The sequence below is a fragment of the Poecilia reticulata genome, chromosome 21, assembly GCF_904066995.2.
Source record: "Poecilia reticulata chromosome 21, P_reticulata-male-v2, whole genome shotgun sequence".
In the NCBI taxonomy this organism is placed as follows: Eukaryota; Metazoa; Chordata; class Actinopteri; order Cyprinodontiformes; family Poeciliidae; genus Poecilia; species Poecilia reticulata.
This window is the reverse complement of record NC_088850.1, coordinates 2,544,251-2,563,811: the sequence shown is the minus strand read 5'-3', so window position 1 is coordinate 2,563,811 and position 19,561 is coordinate 2,544,251. Positions and strand designations below refer to the sequence as shown.

Genomic DNA, 19,561 nt, shown 5'->3' with positions numbered 1-19,561 from the left:
AGGAAACCAGGAAAAAATGGAGACTTAGGAAAAAATTACCGTAACTGAACGTTGAAAACTACTAATAATATAAAGTTACCTGTAGTTTAAAAACTTGCATTCCATGTGAATTCTATCTATGGGACAAAATGACACATAACTTATCAAGAAAAACAACAGGATGGATATTTTTAAGCATTAAAACTTTTTCAGGAAAAACTGAGAATTGTTTGTATTCTTCAAACACTGAAGGTGCTACGAGGGCTAATGTACTGGCCAGAAATCAGCTTGATCTAAAAAACACATCAACTGTGCAAATACTGGAGCAGAGTGACCTCAGCGCTGACTGCATTCAGTGTCCAGCATCACTGAGTCCTGCAAACAAGACACTAATGTTCTTATTATTACTCAGGCATCTGGGAAAAGCTGCTAAAACACACAGCTATACAAGTGAAATGAAGATACCTGAGAGATTTCAGCTTACAAAGGGATGGAAAATGATCTGGGCAAAATAAACATTCATGTTGAGCAACAAGAATATCAAAGTTTACTGTAAATCTTTAACTTTCCAGCTCTATTAAACTTTAAACTACATAAATGATGGTCAGCTGGTTCAGAACAGTCTAAACATGTTTGCATAAAAGGCAGTAAAAGAATCTCAGCCTACATAGATTTTCCCCCTCAAGATAGAAAAATAGAAGTTATCACAGAAGAATAACACAATATTAAAACTTGCAAAATATCAGAGATAAAATTATGCAATTTAAAAGAGCTGCAAAATAAGATAAAGTTGTTAACTTTGAAGTTAAAAACTGTAAAATGTCGGACTGGCTGTAACAACCCACATGTGGAGGTCTTAGTCGTTGATGCTGCCGTCACAGAGTTGACTCTCGGCCTGATGACCTTTGCCTCATGTCTCCCTCTCATTACCCATATTCCAATTTCGTCACTCTCCAATGAGGCTTCACTGAGCAAATAAAACCTTTAAAAAAGCTGTAAAATATTGCAACATCAAGGATTATAAAACATCTTTACCTCTTTAAGTTTATGGTGTTTTTAAAAACTATTAAAGATCAGAAATGTTTCTAACCGAGGTCTGAAATTTTTAAAAACATAAAATGCTTTGCAAAGAAAATGTTGCTAAGTCTTAGAAAAGAACAATAAAAGCAATTTTTCAGTCTGGGTCTGGTGTGACTCTTTAGTCATCATTGCTTTTATTTTGAAAGTGTAGGACCCTGGTCCTGTCTAAGATCACATCTCCAAGAAAACAAAACATCTTCTGTCTGGTTTCAATGGAGGGGAGCAACAGATCTACTCAACCAGCCAAACTACATGCAATGATGATAATAATAATAATACATTTTATTTGTAGGCGCCTTTCTGGACACCCAAGGTCACCTTGACATAAAAAACAAGCAAATTATAAAATACATACCGGTAATAAAAAACATAAAAAAACACAAACAAGATTTATAAGACAGTACAAAGATAATTAAATGTTGTACGCTAGTTCAAACAAATGGGTTTTGAGTTTGGACTTAAAATATTGCAGAGACTCGATGTTCCGGAGATCAGGTGGGAGTGAGTTCCAGAGTTTGGGAGCAGAGCGGCTGAATGCTCTGCTCCCCATAGTGACAAGACGAGCAGGGGGGACGGTGAGATGGACAGAAGAAGAGGATCTGAGGGAACGGGTGGGTGTGGCAATGTGAAGGAGGTCCAAGAGATATGAAGGTGTGAGATTGTGAACTACTTTAAAAGTTAGAACAAGTATTTTATAGTTGATGCGATATGTGATTGGAAGCCAATGGAGCTGTTGTAAAATAGGTGTGATGTGATGAATTAAAGGGGGTTTGTGTAATGATACGAGCAGCTGAATTTTGAACCAATTGTAATTTATGCAGAGTTTTCTGTGGAAAACCAAAAAGTAGAGAATTACAATAGTCTAAACGAGATGTGACCAAACTGTGGACCAGAACAGCAGTGGAGTGCGGAGTGAGAGAAGGACGGAGACGGCGAATATTTCGGAGATGAAAATAAGCTGACCGAGTGATATTATTGACATGGGAGGCAAAAGAGAGGGTGCTATCGAGGATGACACCCAGACTCTTAACCTGAGGGGAGGGAAAAATGGAGGAGTTATCAACTGAAATGGAGAAATTATCAAGTTTACTTTGTATTGAATTAGTACCAATTAAGAGAAGTTCAGTTTTACTGGAATTTAATTTGAGGAAGTTAAGAGTAAACCATTGTTTTATTTCAAGAAGACAGTCAGTGAGGGAGGAAAATGGAAGCATGGAATTAGGTTTGGTTGAAACATAGAGTTGGGTGTCATCCGCGTAGCAGTGAAACTGGATGTTATGTTTGCGAAAAATATTACCAAGGGGGAGGAGGTAAATGATAAACAACAAGGGTCCCAGGACAGAGCCCTGGGGAACACCTGAGGAGACGGGAACTGTGCGAGAGGAAAATGATTTTAACTGAACAAACTGAGAGCGGCCTGACAGATATGAACGAAACCAGTTGAGAGGTGTATTTACAATGCCAAGAGAGGATAATCTGTCAATAAGAATGTTATGTGAAATTGTATCAAAAGCCGCAGTCAAATCACGGAGAAGGAGTATCGATAATAAACCAGAGTCAGCAGCAAGGAGGAGATCATTTGTCATTTTAAGAAGCGCTGTTTCTGTACAGTGGAGTGGAGGGAAGCCAGATTAGAATTGTTCATATAAATTATTGCTGGAAAGATGAGAATGGAGTTGAGCGGCAACTGTCTTTTCTAGAATTTTTGAAATAAATGGAAGATTTGAGATAGGATGAAAATTATTGAGTTCATTGGGATCTAAACCAGGTTTCTTAAGTATTGGGGTTATTGCTGCAGTTTTGAGAGCCAAGGGAACAACAGCAGTAGTAAGGGAAGAATGTATAATGTTAGTGATGAGAGGAGACAGAGAGGGGAGGGTCACTTTAACAAGAACAGTGGGAAGAGGATCTAGACCAGTGTTTCTCAACCTTTTTCGGGCCAGCGCCCCCCTAGCCTTTATCCAGGTCCCTCATCGCCCCCCACCAAAGAATTTGTAGGCTACTTTACACTGACAATTATTTTATCATTAATGTTACTATCATTATTGTAGATGTTTTGAATCGGCGCACCGATTATGTTTTCCGTACACTTCAGCGCCTTACGCTCATTCACCTCGCGCACATAACGGGGTAAATGTAGCGAGTTTTGCTCTAAATGTATCGGCGTCTGGAGGAGGGGGGTTGGGGGGGGGGAGCGTATGTTTCTACGCTCCTTCGTGGGGGGGCGCCGATTTATGTTTTCGCATCCACCTGAATAATGTGTAGTTGCGCCCCTACCTATGGCACTTCAACAATATTATTTTACCTTTTATCTGGAAATAGTGTCTGTTTATTCTTGCCATACAGTCTCTGTATTAATTATTGCTCAAAAAGTCTTGCCATACCAGTTTATTCCTCTGTATTTACTTTAGTTTCTTAGTTTATTCTTGCATTTTGTTCTTCATTCATTTCCATTTAGTTTCCTTTGATTAGTATTATCCTCTCTCGGTTTATTGCTGTGTCCACTTTAGTTTCTTTCCTGTTCCTAGATTTATTTTATCATTTATTGACCACCATTAATTTTCACTCATCACCTGCTGCGCCTCCTAATCGTCATGTGTTTCACATCATGTGTTGATTTTTCTCTGTTCAGCGTCGGATTCTCTGTTTTTATGCCATAATTCACATCTAGTTCGTCGCTCCGTTTTGCCCGCTTCTCATGTTTCAGAATTTTGCGCAAAAAGTTTTGCGGTGTTTTTTGTTTTTTACCCCCTAAGGTGCAGGGCGGTCGGGAAACATATCGATGGGGAAAAGGCAGACTGACATAAACCTTTTAAAACAACAGAAACAATTTCTGCATTCTGATTATTGAAATTTAAAAGTGCTGTGTCACCGTTGTTCCATCAAACCCGTTTCACGTCGGACCACTTGTAGCACCGGTGTCAACGCTATAACATGAACGCTCTCTATCGTGGTATCACCCATGGAGGGATTTCTTTATTTAAATGGGTTCATTTTTCAGAGGGATACAAAGTCGTGATTTTAGTAATTACATGTTTATAAGAGCGATTTTCTGTTGTCCTTCCATGGTAGCGGGCAGCTTTCAAACGGAAATAAAACACGTTTTAATATAAATTGCTGCTTTGACATGATCACAGAACTGCCAAAACATATGTAGCTACATAAATACCAGACAAAGTGAATCACAACAGCGTCATCAGCTGGTGTAACGCTGAACTGATGCGGAGCTGCGCCATGAAGCTACAAACACTGAATAGAAGAAGAGCTGCCATCGATACAGCTGCAGCCAAGCATGATTTAATGTTACACAATACAGTTTTACCAAGTTGCTCAAAGTCTAAACTGGTATTGTTGTGGATTTAAGGTGTAAAGTTTACCTTCGACCAAACGCCCCCCAAAGGCATCCCAGCGCTCCCCTTTTGTAAAAATGTCCGCCAGCGCCCCCTGCCGTCCTCTGCACGCTCCCTGGGGGGCGGTACCGCCCACGTTGATAACCGCTAATCTAGATGGCAGGTTGAAGACTTAGATTTTTTTATTAATTTGGTGACATCATCAACAGAGGGAAGGCTGAAGACCGAGAATGAATTGGTAGGAACAACTGAAACTGGGACAAGTTTCACCTGGCAAAAGTTAAAACAAATCTATAAGGACCACAAGAACCTTCAGGGCTAATTTTGTTTTAGTTTCTTAATATGCACAGTTGGTTGTTTCTGACATCTGATATGAAATACTGAAAATAGATTTTCTAGGAAAAAACGTAATGATCCAAACTGCCTGTTGTAAACCACATGCTCCACCTCCAGCTGCACATTGGACTTTGCTTCTATCACCCTCAAATATATGTCGTACAGTAAAGCTGGTGCACAGCAGCAGATATTAAACGTGTTACAGCCATGGGAGCGATGGAGGTTTTTCTCCAGTCATTCAGCCCAGTTTCAGTTTTAGGGACTGTGGTTTTAATCCTCATTGGGTTTCACTTCATTCTCCCTAAATCCAAGCCTCAGGGCCACAGACAGGGACCACCAGGACCAAAACCCCTTCCCATCATTGGCAACCTGCTGCAGCTGGATGTTAAGAGACTTGACCAAGCATTCCTAAAGGTGAGGCACATCATATATTTTCTAATTTTACCTTCTTTTAAACTATTATATATCTTGTTTTTTTATCCATGCTTACACAGAACAAAAAAACTGGGTCACTGTTACACTAAAATCTGATGAAATTAATCTGATCAAGTGGGGCTTTGAGAAGACAGAGCATATACGCAAACAAATACTGACGCACTGCTGCAGGAGTAGAAAAGTAAAAAGTTAATGGTTCAGTGTTCCCTCCAGAAAACCTGCTAAGTCTGATGGTAGAGCACTGGGGCAGTCCACCGTGCTTTTGTGTTAAAATATGTTGAAAATATAAAAAAATTCAGAGGTCACTGCAAATTGGAAATAATAGCAGGTGAAGCTCTTGGACAGATACAGAGATGGTGCCACAGGTGAGCTCTCCTTCACACCCAGTTGAATGTGTCATCTATAAACATAGTTTAACCAGCCATTACTGTTTCTGGTGTATACTGTAAATAAATCTTGCAAGGCTTAGCCTGGTGGGGAGTAAAGCCTGGTGACCCGCCAGGCTTATGAAACGCTGGGGTAAAACCATGATGACAGTAGTAACTCCTATAGTGGCCTTTTCTAGGAACAAAGCACATTGCTTAACATTGTGTGAAAGAGACACAATGTTAAGCAAAGAAAAGATATTTACTGACATATGAAGTCCCTCGTTCCTGAGAAATGAATTAATTTGCATTTTCTTTATTCACACCTGGTTTCATCAAAGCTTTCTAAGACGTATGGATCTGTGTTCACTGTCCACATGGGACCAAAGAAGATAGTGGTCCTGACAGGGTATAAGACGGTGAAAGAAGCATTTGTCAGCTATGCTGAGGAGTTTGGAGAACGGGAAGCACCCACAGTGTTTAAAGAAGCAAACCTGCACCACGGTACAGAATCTTTACAAATTCACATATAGGGAAGTTAGTTTACTGACTTATCTTATTAAACTGTCTTAAACAGGTATTGCGTGGGCCAATGGCGACTCCTGGAAAGAAATGCGCCGCTTTGCTTTGACCAACCTGAAGGACTTTGGGATGGGAAAGAAAGTATGTGAGGAGAAAATCATTGAGGAATGTCACTTCCTCATCCAGAAGTTAGAGGAGTTTAAAGGTAACAGTAGAGAGGAAGAAGATATTATTGCTATTGTTGGCAGATTTCACCATGAGAACTTTGTTCTTTAACCTGAGGCATTATAGTTAACTGTTGCTCAGAGCTAATATTTGCAGTTCAGCTTCAAAGCAAAACAATTCTCTTAATAAATAGAGCCAATGTGTTGAATAATGTTTTTCTGGTTTCTTTGCTGCAGGTGAAGCTTTTGATTTGTGCCAACATATGAACTATGCAGTTTGTAATATAATCTGCTCCATGGTCTACGGCAAAAGATTCGAATATGATGATCCAGAATTCACTACTGTTGTAAATCGAACAAACCAAGTCATTCAACTGTTGGGCTCGCCATCAGTACAGGTGTGATTGGACTGTTTAAAAACATAAAATCTGTTTACGTTGAACTGAACACAAGATCTAGAGAAGTCACGGTTATGTTCTGTTCACCATCAGCTGTACAACATGTTCCCAAAGATTGGCAAACTGGTGTTTTCAGCCAGAAAGAAAATGAGCGATATACTTGCTGCCAATAAACAACATCATCTGATGCTGCTGAACCGTTTGAAAGAGACCCTCAGTCCACAGATGTGCAGAGGAGTTGCAGATGCTTTCCTCATCCGTCAACAGCAACACAAGGTCAGAACCTTCATTACCTTCCAGAGCAGTGACGTGCAGTCAGGGGAGGCAGGTGAGGCAGAGCCTGCACATCTTGCATTGGAACAGTATGGTTGTGGGCATATGACTCAATCTGTAGTAATGGTGCCAGCAGGAGTGCTCACTATCTATAGCTGCTAATTCTTAATACATTCTTAATACACTACTATGTTAGCTATTTTATTACAATATTTTATATACCTTCTACTTGGGCTAAGCAAATGGGAAAGTACTTGAGGATAGCATGCATTAGCCTTTGACTGAACATCAAACCGTTTTACTTTTCTAAATATCAGCTGATCTTCTGCAGGAATCTGGGATCACTGACAGTCACTACCACAAGGACAACCTACTGGTTACAGTCATGAACCTGTTTGCTGCTGGAACTGAAACAACATCAACTACCCTGAGATGGGCATTCCTGTACATGGCCAAATATCCAAAAATACAAGGTCAGGAATATCTCCTTCGAGATTATGTAAAAATAGAACAATGTGCTACAGATCTTATGGTTTCTGCAGATTAATTAAAGAATTGTTGTATCCTTGTCATTTATTGACTTTGATCTTTCAGACCAGGTCCAGCAGGAGCTGAGGAATGTGATTGGAAGTCGCCAAGTCCAGGTTGAAGACAGACAGAACCTTCCTTTTACAGATGCCGTCATCCATGAGACACAGAGAGTGGCCAACATTGCTCCTTTGGCAGTTCCTCACAGGACTAGCAAAGACGTCATGTTCCAAGGTCATTTTATTGAGAAGGTGAGAAAATAGACTTGATGGTGCACTGCAGCTTACACTGCAACAGCTTTTCCCTATATTTCAACATATTGCATGTAAATGATGACTGATTTGTGTTATTTAGGAAACTCCAGTATTTGCTGTTTTAACATCCGTCCTGCAAGATGAGAGCCAGTGGGAGAAACCGAACGTCTTTTATCCAGGCAACTTCCTCAGCAAAGATGGGAAGTTCCTCAAGCGAGACGCCTTCATGCCTTTTTCAGCAGGTTAGCCTGGTTATTGTTTTACATAGATCCGTACTCTACAGGCATTGGCTGAGGATCTGTTTCTAATAGGTCGCAGGGTTTGTCTTGGAGAGAGTCTGGCCAGAATGGAGCTTTTCATCTTCTTCACCACGCTCCTGCAGCACTTCAGATTTTCTCCTGCACCTGGAGTTACAGAGGAAGAACTTGATACAACTCCACGAGTTGGTGGTACTCTGAGCCCTCAACCTCACACGCTCTGTGTTACCTCTTTAAATTAAGGAGGGGTTTATATGTGGAAAAACCTTCTTTGATCCCAGCAATAGGAAGACAAGGAGTTTCACGAAGGAAGATCTGTAATGGAAACCTTAAAAATCCAATCATGACCTCTTTGCAGAACAAAGAGAGGATCTCTCTTTCACCTGTCATTCCTCTGGGAGACATCAGCGATACAACCTGAAACCTCCTCCTGCTGGCAGAGAAAGGGTCTGCTCTTTGCCCTTTGGATTGAAAAACATCCATGTGACTGCATTGCATCTGCTCAGCCAGAGAAATAAACCTGATTTTATTCAGAATTCTGTAGAAGGAATCTTGTAATTACAGGTTCCCTAAGATTACCGTCAACAAATCCATGATTTCTTACTTCAATGCATCTATCAATGCAGTAATTGATAGACTAGGAATCAATTCTACATAAGGTCATGGATATCCCATTCAGCCAAACTGCAGAGTATTACTTTATCAAAATAAATTTGTGCCTTTGCGCTGTAAAATAATACTTGGAATACATACAAAGTCTCAATTAGTCTAAACTCTTCAGTTCAATCCTTGGTCTTTTGGTAGCTTTGTTCTAAAAAAAACATGACAGATTTTTATGTGGAAAATAACTTGAGAGAAGAAAATCAAAATGATGACATGCCTAAGATGTACAGTGATAACTATAAAAATCAAATATTGAGAAATATTTTTCAGTTTTTATTACATATTAAAAGCCTTTCATTCATCTGAACTCAATGTAGTACAATGTGCTCTTTGGTTAATAGCAGCAGATCTGAGGATTTTCAGAGACTTTAAAGGTGAGCTGGACTGTCCATTATTTCATTGTTGCATAGTTTCTCATAATACTGCATGACATTTTAAAAAAAAATTAATAATCTCAAAAGCAGACTTTGAATACTGCTTTTAAGGAAGATATATGTTTGGATTTAATAGAACTAGTAGATTATCAGTGATTTATAAAGTAAATATTACTTTTCAATCTACACCACTTATTCTATTTTACCTCAAAGGGGCAGCAAAGGTAATCTACTTCTGAACCACAGGTCTTTGTGGTGAACTATTTGTTTCAACACATGCTGTTGATTCAAACAAATGTATTTCCACAAGCATCTGTCCACTAGGTGGCAGCTGTCATAAAGTGTCATAAAGACAACAAGAAGATCTCCCTGTTTTCAGAGTGTTTCAAGAAGGCTATAACAAAGGAGATGACTGACTGTTGAAATAACCTATTTTCTTAAGTTAAAGAATGAGTAATTCTGCTTTAGTTTTTCCATCAGTGTTTCAGAATTACAGAAGTTAAACCCTGTTTGAAGAATAAATAATCTTTTGTTTTATTCCAATGTACAAAGGGTTTGTTCTACAGCTATGATGGTACTTATAAGTAGTTCAGCGTGTTTCACTTCACTTGAGGTAAGACTTAATATCAGTGACTCTGTTAGCATAGCATTTGACACTGTAATAACACTGAATGACATCTTTCTCCATTACTGTAAGGTTAGCCCTTAACCCAAGGGCTAACCTTAGATTAAAGGCTAGTAATTGTTGCTACTAGTTTCACTTTACTTCAGGTAAGAGTTAATATTAATGACACTGTAATGACACTTAATGACATCTTCATAACTGGTGCTACTTGTTCCACTTGATGTAAAAGGAATTACTAATGAGTGTTATTAAATTATTTGATAGTGTAATAAAGCTTAATAAAATATTTATTGTTGGTTCTACTTGTTTCGTTTTATTTCAGGTAGGGGAAATAGTAATTACTGTTTTGTTTGATAGTGTAATAACACTTAATGACATTATTTTGACTACTATGATTCTTGGTTAATGTCAAGTTGTCATAACGAAGAAATTTTTTTCTAGGTTAATGTCAAGTTGCAATGGTGGATGGAGAAAGTACTCAAAAAATTTACTTAAGTAAAAGTAAAAGTACCACGTTTACAGTTTACTTAAGTAAAAGTAAAAAAGTACTGGCTTTTAAAAATACTTAAGTATTAAAAGTAAAAGTACTTGCTGAATACATAATCTAATCGCTAATATCATTAAGTGTGCCGATCATGTTTAATTTTAATACATCAGAAATGTGCCATTTTAATAAACAATGCCACAGATTAAACATGTTATTGTGTTTATTCTCTGCAACAGTTTAGACTTAGATATGCGATTCTATGAATCATAATTTCAGGAATGGAAACATCTTGTTTCCTGTCCTAACATAGCATGAACTTCATTAGTGACATTTATTTAGAAATAAATCCAACTAAAAGGGGATGGAAAGAAGGTGTGGGGGGGAGGACATGCAACCAAGGAGCCATGTAGCAGAGTTGTAGTCAAGACCACCGAACCCGAGACCAAGACCAGCGCCCCGAGCTAAATGACACAATAAAATTAAGTTTACCTATCAAGATTGGTTCTCAGATTGATCTGAAAGATTCCCATTCCCATAAAAACACCTAGATATTAAATACTTAGAGCTGACCAGTATCAATTAAAACTCATTTCATTCTGTTTTGCTTTCATCGCTGTGCTTCAATCCACAGAGGTCTCCTGCCATCCTTATAAAAATAACGCCCTGGGCGGTTGCCCATATTGCCCATGTCAGAAACCACAACTGTCTGCACCATTAAACCATGAAACATAGCAATTAATTGGTAACAACGTTCAACTATGAACACTGTCCAATGGCGCAATAAGCAAGAAGTAACCAAGCAGCAGGAGCACCGTGACCGTTCTCATCCTCCCTCCTGCTGTGATGTTTGCCACCGTGACAGGAGACAAAATCAATGAGCAATGAGCATGCTCTGCGTTCATACATTCAACTTTTACTTATTCAGCGATTAAATAAATGTGTGTATGTGTATATATTAGAGGTGTACCGATCGATCGGCCACCAATCATAATCGGCCGATTTCCGTGAAAAAGTGTATGATCGGTGATCGTCGATCACGGTCTCTTGTTGCCGATCACACAAACTGATCACATGCATCTCATTTCGCAGTCTGTCTGTGCAGCTGGTCTCTTTCCTTCACACTGCGCAAGCGCGCAGCACCAAGTCCTAAGCGATGTGGAACAATAATGCACTGAGTGACTGGGGAAGTTTGTGTGTTGCAGCGGAAAATGAACTCGGGGTGAAGCACGTCAAAATGCATCAACACAACAAAGCTAATACGACATAAAAACAATGCCATACGTGACGGAGTTAGGCTACATCGAGGCTCACTGCAGTAAAAAAGACATATGGAGGATCAGATAGCAGGTAAAGCAGCGCGCAGCCCGGATTAGCATGACGGTCAGAAAGCTAAACAAATAACCCACACAATTATTTAAGTCTTCGGGCTGTGATATAACCCTGGTTCTGCTCTCGCTGTTGAACCGCTGCTGCGCAGCTACAGGTAGTAATATTTCACAGACGCTTCTGCTCCACCTGGTAGTGACTCTCACACCGAACCTCTGCTTAAAGCTGCAGCATCTAACTTAAAAAAAATACATTTTACATACGTATTAAAACTTTCGCTGTCCTAACATGAGACAGATAATCTCTAAAAAAATAATCGATCTTCTCCCTGCTCTGCATAATTACTCCACTCAGTCAGAAACAGCCAATCAGAACTAGCAGTAATCAGCTAGCCACCCTGCTATCAGGACGTTTTCATTCAGTAACTCTGGATTGTTAAATGTAATGGAACCTGTATTTGCCTTTGAATGTTAAGTTTTATACTTGAATTTCTTTGGCAATGTTGAGAGGTTTTATTTTGGCTCTGCATTATTTAGCCTCTTCAGAGCCTTCATATGTTATCAGTCTGATAAAGATAGTATTACCGATAGCAGTACAATTTGCACAATGCCTGTTTTGTTTAGTTTTCTTCTTGGAAAAAGTTATTAAAAACCAATTTTTGTCTAAATTAAGGTGAATTCATGGTTCCTTTTTCCACATAATGTAACCGGTAGGGTTTATGATAAAAATAAATAAATAATTATGTGATCGGTATTGGTGATTGGCCCTCATGGGTGATCGGTATCGGCAGGAAAAAACCTGATCGGCACATCTCTAAATATATATATAAGTGACAACTTTTTTTCATCAAGGATTCAACATATGTGTCTCTGTACAGCTAGCTTTGCTAGCATCACGTTCACAGTGCTCACTCTTTCTTTAAGCTTTCCTTTCAAGTGACGCTAAAAGTTGGACTAAGTCCCACCGTCTGTGAAAGCGAAGAACTGCTGATTTTACATGTCGCCATATCTTATGACTTATGCAGCTACTTCTCTCATTACTTACTTTTTTTTGTCAATTTACTACCAAATAAAAGCCACTAGAGCAATTAAAACCATTTTTTCCCCAGAAACTATTGGCCATCAATAATCCCCAAATTAATTTTAAAAGACATTAGATGTTACAAAAACACCAGCACCAGTTGCAGTATGTAATCTACTTTTTTTTTTCAAAACATCAAACAGCACTGACAGCAATATACAACAAAGGTCATTCATTCATGGTACTTTGCACTGAAGGTGAAGTGTGCTTTGAAAGTTCATTGGAAGCGGCCATGGATGGTCTTGTGATCACTGACGGTGAAGTGTCTTTGGTGCTGCTCTTGTTTTCGCCAACATGAAGGAGGAAGACTTCCGGCCTGGAAGGAAAAACAAGAAATATAGCAGAAACATTAGGATAATAAATAAATATTTTAAAAAGAAGTGTGAACAAAACTAATCAGACTCACCTGTCCGTGTCACCATCATATTCATTCAAATTACTCTGCCCACCCGGTTTACAAGATAAAGCGTAAAAAAGTCAGAAATAATTACTAAAGAAATTAGTCAGCTTATAGAAAAAATTTTAGACAGCATTAAGTCGTACCAACCTGTCTTAAGAAATGTGTTGGAGTCGTCATAACAGGCTTCAGTCACCAACATGACACACTGACAAAGAAAAAACATTTTGTCAGTTTTTAGATGTGCCACAGGTACAAAACACCAGAGTCAAATGACTCAATTACCTCCTCATTGTATAGATAAGTTCTCCAGAGTCCTCTTATTCACCTATTGTATTCATTTGTGGTTCTGCAGCAGCACATCTAAATGTTGCAGGACAGTGGCCCTCCAGGACTGGAGTTTGACTGTGGCATAGATCAAGCCAACGTTCCAGCACAACCACGCCCACATTTTAAAGTCTACAGCCAAAAACTAAAAGAAAACGACCTCCGCAGCTAAATAACTCAAATGGCCTCCAGATTTTCCAGACAGTTTTAATGTTTGGTTAAAATAATTAAGAGTTGTATATACCGTGATATCCAAACAAATAAACGTACGTTAAGCAAACTATGTATGTGAATCAAAATTCATGTAAACGGAAAAATAATGCCTACATTAAAAAATAGTCAAAAACATGATCATTTTAACATGGAACTTACCTTGTTATGATAAGCTCCAGACAATACGCCATACTGCTGCCTCCGCTCCTCAGGCAAACATGTGACGCAGTAGCAGAACAAGACGGCGTCGGCCGGAGGGCAGGGCTAATGGCCGGGGGGCGGGGCTAATGACCGGGGGGCGGGGCTAATGATGGAGTTCTCCCAGTGTGACCAGCAGACTGAAGTCTGTGATCAGTGTTCACAGTATAATAAATAAATGTTTTATTCTTTCACTTTTTGTGTATTTTTAAATATCTCAATGTATTAATGTAGCTTTTGTAATGAAATAAACATAATTTATTCTGTTAGAATTATTTTCACTCTTTGCTGTCAATAGAGTTGACATACTGTAATAAATATTTCTCTGGAAAAAAGTGAGAAAATATGTAGTTTAATGTTTGACAATGACTGATTTATAAATCGAAAGTCCTTTCTCAATAACGTATAAAACACAAATACAGGAAAATTATTTGTTTCTTGTCTTGAAATGTTAAATGTACATTAAATTATGTAAATATATTCTTTAAAAAAACACTGTAAAAGTGTGTCTGTTCATCAATTCAATATAAAAATTATCAGAATAATTTCTATCAAATAAAATATTGTGCTCTTTATTCAGAAATGCCCCAAAACAATTAAATAATCACATCAAAAGTTAGAAACTCTGTCTTTAGTAATTTCTTTGATTGCCAAATGTATTAATGTGTTTGAGAAAATGTGTCAATGACAGGTGTATTAACTTAAAATACTTTGTAGAACGGCACTTTATAAAGTTCGGTCCATTCACTTGTATTAGCTTACTGGCACATATTCCACATTCAACATGGCGGACGCTGTTACGTATCGCAGCAACGGGCCGGCACGCTCCATGAGGCGTCTACGTATTAATGTCTATACACGGAGCTTACCTTTCTTTAAGCTTTCCTTCCAAGTGAGCTAAAAGTTGGACGAAGTCCCCACCGTCTGTGAAAGCGAAGCGCTGCTGAATTTACATGTCGCCATATCTATGATTCAGAGAAAACCACTGCGCATGTCTGGAGCTCTGCCTGCAAGTAAAGGTGGAGGCGATGGGTAACAACAGACACGTAAGTCACGTTATTGCTTGGATTTTACGGCGATACCTTAAGTCCCTGAACGTCACATTTTAACGGAAAAAAAGCGCCGTTTTCTAGAAATGTAGTGAAGTAGAAAGTACAGATACTTACTGTAAAATGTAGTGGAGTAAAAGTAGAAAGTATCCATTATTAAATCTTCTTAAGTACAGATACACGAAAACTCCACTTAAGTACTCCACTTCCCACCACTGGTCTCTGTACAGCTAGCTTTGCTAGCATCACGTCTACATAGCTTACCTTTCTTTAAGCTTTCCTTCCAAATGACGCAAAAAGTTGGACGAAGTCCCCACCGTCTGTGAAAGCGAAGCGCTGCTGAATTTACATGTCGCCATATCTATGATTCAGAGGAAACCACTGCGCATGTCTGGAGCTCTGCGTGCAAGTAAAGGTGGAGGCGATGGGTAACAACAGACACGTAAGCCACGTTATTGCTTGGATTTTACGGCGCCATCTTAAGTCCCTGAACGTCACATTTTAACGGAAAAAAAGCGCGACGCGACTTGGATGTAATGAGTAACGCAACAGTTTTGTAGAAATGTAGTGAAGTAGAAAGTACAGATACTTACTGTAAAATGTAGTGGAGTAAAAGTAAAAAGTATCCATTATTAAATCTACTTAAGTAAAGTACAGATACACGAACAATTTACTTAAGTACAGTAACTTCCCACCACTGTCAAGTTGTCATAACAAAGATATTTTGAATAATGACAACTTTGTATTAAAAGTGTCATGATTTACCGAATGACAGTTTGGTAAATCATGAAGGGTCATGAAGACTTACTCATGTTCATGACAGATGTCATGTCATGTTTATGACAGTGTCATGAGTCTTATTCACACCCCGTCAAATAAAGTGTTCCAGTACTCTTCTAATACTGAAGGTGCTGCGAGGGCTAATGTACTGGCCAGAAATCAGCTTGATCTAAAAAACACATCAACTGTGCAAATACACACTGCAAAAACTGAAATCTTAGTAAGATTAAATATCTTAAATTAAGGAGATGTTTCTTGTTTTCTTTCTGACAAGATAATTTTTCTCACCAAGAGGGATTTATGTAAGAATATTTTTCTTATTTTAAGTGTTTTTGTACTTAATTATCTCAGTAAGATATAAAAGCTTAATGTTAAGAAAATATTACTTATTATGAGTAAATATGTGCTAGAATCTAGAATATCAATATTTACCAATCAAACTTCAAGTCTAGAACTTATTTTATACAAGTAAAAATTTCTTATTTCAAGCACATAAAGCGAAATCACATACTTAATTAAATGTATTCAGATAATTAAAACAGACTATGTCCAAATGGAATCCTTTGTGTTATTGTCAATGAAAAATTAAAAAAACCCATGAACTTATATTCTTGTATAAGTTGGCAGAGTGTACAGGAAATTGTAATTTAATATTTAAACAATTGACATTTAACACAACAATTTCAGAAACAATATCAGTTTATATATCAAGATAATTCTTGGCATGTTTCCGTCTGCTGTGGACCTTAATCTGATCTTCTTGATGCAAGATGTGGGACCTCTTACTGACATGTCATGAAATTTCTGTTGATGTGTGATTTGAAATGGCTGGTATTCCACACAATGAGATTAGAATCAACAATATTGATTAGCTCAATGTCATGATAAATATTTTAACTTTTGGTTTATATTTCAAATTCTTACTTTATAAGTTACTAATATTAGTTTGAACAATATTTTATTCATCATGTTTGTAACCCCTTTTATGACATCATACAATCCACATGGGAAAGCGCCCAAAATGTCAGTGAGATAGTATTAATGTTCGATACAACAGATTTTCTTTCCGATCCAATACAGAGTAAAATTTAAGGTGGTATTGGCAATACAGATCCCATACTTTGTGCAAAAGACAATTAATTTGTTTCTTAATTAAATAAAAATAAATGTAATCCATATCTTGGCTTCATAAAAAGAACACAATGTACTCTGATGCACTCATTTTAAACTCAGAAGTACATTGAGAACAATCTCGTTTACTATAAGCTATTTTAATTCAGCAGAAATATACAAAACATATGAAAATGGAGTTGCAAACTAAAAAAAAGAAAATTAGTAAAGTAATAACCCTACTAAATACATCCTTGTTTAATTATTAAAACTACTATAAAATGACAGCTGAAATAGCTTCATGTCACTTTTTTTTATAATCTTGTCAGCATGTTCATTTCTGAGTGAGTGAGCGTCAGCAGCACGCTGCGCTTGGGCATTACGTCCTTACACATTACATACTTACCAGGCGGAAGAAAAAGTAGTTCCCATTAACAACGTTTCATTTAGGCAAGATCTCAATAATTTAGTTACTTTTTAACGTACTCTAGTTAATCTACATTATCTCAAATTACTAAAGTGTTGAAAGTATTGATCCTTGGATCTGACAATAGATTTTAAAGAATTAAGTTCTGGTATCGGAAGAATCGATATTTCAGTATCAATCCGCACATCACTAACGGCAACGCCAGAGATCATTTAACTGCCCTGATTAACGGTTAATTCAGTTGTAACAGCCTAACTAAGCTTTTATCTACTGTACTTTTATAAGATTTTCTTTTGGCAAATTCTCTAATCTCGGTTGGACATGAATGAAGATGGAGGACTTTTTTACGTGTATAGACCCTACAGCTGCTGTACTGAGAGGTAAGTTTAAAGTTGTCTGTCTTTCTAAGATAAGCTAACTGAAGCTAGTTAGCATGTCGTGATATGCCAATTTTCATCCGCGGTTAAAGAGCCGCTCTTGTGAATATGAGCTTTGAACAGTTATTAACCACAATAGCTGTGGCTTAAAAATATCGACACGAGTCTTGGTAGCTTCCGTTTTTTAACATAGCTAATATGGCTTCTCATTCGTAGCTTTTGATTCGGGAAATGGTTAAAGAGCAATTCCGCCTAGTATTTCACTAACTGAGGGTGTTTGATGTGCTGTAATTTAAAAACTTAAATGCAATGAGTCTAAAAGCCTAGGTTAGATATTCCACACTGTTACCAGGATATTTTAAACACTATTTTTGATTTGTGAATTTAAGTAGTCCTAGTTTGATTTAATTAAAATAACTTTCTTGCCATCTTGAATTCATGTAATATTGTAATTGAGCACATAAACTAAAATAAGACTTGTTTTATTTTTCAAGTAAACCAAACTGTTGCCATGGTGAAGCCTATGCCAGACACATCTCCAATCACGTATTGCACCATCTACAAGAAACTTTGGGAATTGCAAGTGACGGCATCCTTCACATTCTTGAGGTAAGAAATTCATGATACTGATTCATCATTACACTGATTAGTCCCTAAAACGTGGTTTGTTTTGTGACTGTTTTTCTGTCTGTGCTCCAATTAGCAGATGACCCAACAACTTCAAACAAGACCACTTTTCAGCTCTGTGGTGATCGTGAAACCAACTTTCTACTGGCCATTGGAACCATGCCTGCCCTGATCTTCTGAAAGGAGGACATCACAGCTACTACACCTTTCAGCATCCGTGTGTCTGTGGCCACTCCTCTCTGTGCTGCTGACAGACGTCTTGAGAACGCCGTCCGTAACTGAGGCAAGACTTCCACATATAAAAGGCTATGGCTTACTGGAAGAAGTTCATTGCGGGGGAAGCTCCTATTGTTGACATCTAATCCCAAGATTTTTTTTTTGCTTTGGACAATTTGGTTTGCTTGACTCTTAGTGCAGCAGATGTGTCAGATCGTCATTGTTCTGTCATTTTACAGGATTGTTTCAGAATCAGATGCCCATCCAGACTTAAAATTCTGACCAGTAGTCATGTTTTATTGTGTTTATGTGAAACTTAAACGTAATAAAGATGTTAAAAGTAATTGAACTCATGTCTTCATTTCAGCAAGCCAATAACATCTCTTGTTCCAGTATTCACAGGATCAATTTTGGGATTTTTGTCTTAGCATAAGAACCTTGAGTAAAGCTGTGACAAAATATATATTTTAATCCTATGCAACAATAAAAATAAACTAGATTTAGGTATATCACTGCAAAAAGTCCCCTTTCAAAAACAAGAAAAAAAAGTACAAAAATAGGGTATAATTTTCTTAAAATAAGAAAAATTATCTGCCAACAGAACAAGAAAATTTATCTTGTCAAGATTTTCCAAAACAAGAAAAAATATCTAACCAAGATAAACCTACAAATATCTTAAAATTAGTGTATTTGTACTTAAAACAAGCCAATTTTACTAATACAAATAGAATATATGAGATTTATTTTCTTAATACATAGAACATTTGTCTTAAAATAAGAAAATTTTACGCTATTTTAAGAAATTCAGTGTCAAGTAACATTTTCTTTACTTGAGATAATTTTTCTTAAAATAAGATAATATATCTTACTCGTATAAGTAAAATTGGCTTGTTTTAAGTAAAAATACACTAATTTTAAGATATTGTAGGTTTATCTTGGTAAGATATTTTTTCTTGTTTTAGAAAATCTTGACAAGATAAATTTTCTTGTTCTGTTGGCAGATAATTTTTCTTATTTTAAGAAAATTATACCCTGTTTTTGTACTTTTTTTTCTTGTTTTTGAAAGGGGACTTTTTGCAGTGCAGGAGCAGAGTGACCTCAGCGCTGACTGCATTCAGTGTCCAGCATCACTGAGTCCTGCAAACAAGACACTAATGTTCTTATTATTACTCAGACATCTGGGAAAAGCTGCTAAAACACACAGCTATACAAGTGAAATGAAGATACCTGAGAGAATTCAGCTTACAAAGGGATGGAAAATGATCTGGGCAAAATAAACAATCATGTTGAGCAACAAGAATATCAAAGTTTACTGTAAATCTTTAACTTTCCAGCTCTATTAAA

At 37.5% G+C, this 19,561-nt stretch overlaps 1 protein-coding gene and 2 long non-coding RNA genes across 4 annotated transcripts; 2 read left to right on the top strand and 1 right to left on the bottom strand.

Annotated features, from left to right (window-relative positions):
* The first annotated feature begins 4,000 nt into the window (after nt 1-4,000).
* On the top strand, nt 4,001-8,477 carry LOC145549701 (cytochrome P450 2K1-like). Its single transcript, XM_081602338.1, has 9 exons — nt 4,001-5,159; nt 5,887-6,049; nt 6,123-6,272; nt 6,469-6,629; nt 6,723-6,905; nt 7,234-7,375; nt 7,497-7,681; nt 7,785-7,926; nt 7,996-8,477. Exons 1-9 carry the CDS (start codon nt 4,953-4,955, stop codon nt 8,181-8,183), a joined length of 1,521 nt encoding a protein of 506 aa, XP_081458464.1. The 5' UTR covers nt 4,001-4,952; the 3' UTR covers nt 8,184-8,477.
* Nucleotides 8,478-12,596: 4,119 nt separating this feature from the next.
* On the bottom strand, nt 12,597-15,526 carry LOC145549705 (uncharacterized). 2 transcript variants are annotated; one of them, XR_014085550.1, is made up of 5 exons: nt 15,274-15,526; nt 14,501-14,638; nt 13,044-13,101; nt 12,903-12,937; nt 12,597-12,812 (listed from the first exon to the last, which is right to left on the bottom strand). It is a non-coding gene; the product is annotated as an uncharacterized LOC145549705 (long non-coding RNA). The 2 variants fall into 2 exon arrangements; XR_014085551.1 differs by lacking the exon at nt 15,274-15,526 and adding an exon at nt 14,798-15,121.
* A 1,367-nt stretch (nt 15,527-16,893) lies between these two features.
* On the top strand, nt 16,894-18,561 carry LOC145549703 (uncharacterized). Its single transcript, XR_014085548.1, has 3 exons — nt 16,894-17,377; nt 17,869-17,983; nt 18,078-18,561. It is a non-coding gene; the product is annotated as an uncharacterized LOC145549703 (long non-coding RNA).
* The last annotated feature ends 1,000 nt before the right edge of the window (nt 18,562-19,561 follow it).

What these genes read in the sequence shown, in the direction of transcription:
- LOC145549701 (XM_081602338.1), top strand. Translation starts at nt 4,953, where the DNA reads ATGGGAGCGATGGAGGTTTTTCTCCAGTCATTCAGCCCAGTTTCAGTT. An exon ending in AGAAGCAAACCTGCACCACG is followed by an intron (nt 6,050 to 6,122) that starts GTACAGAATCTT and finishes TGTCTTAAACAG; the next exon opens with GTATTGCGTGGGCCAATGGC. An exon ending in TCCGTCAACAGCAACACAAG is followed by an intron (nt 6,906 to 7,233) that starts GTCAGAACCTTC and finishes GATCTTCTGCAG; the next exon opens with GAATCTGGGATCACTGACAG.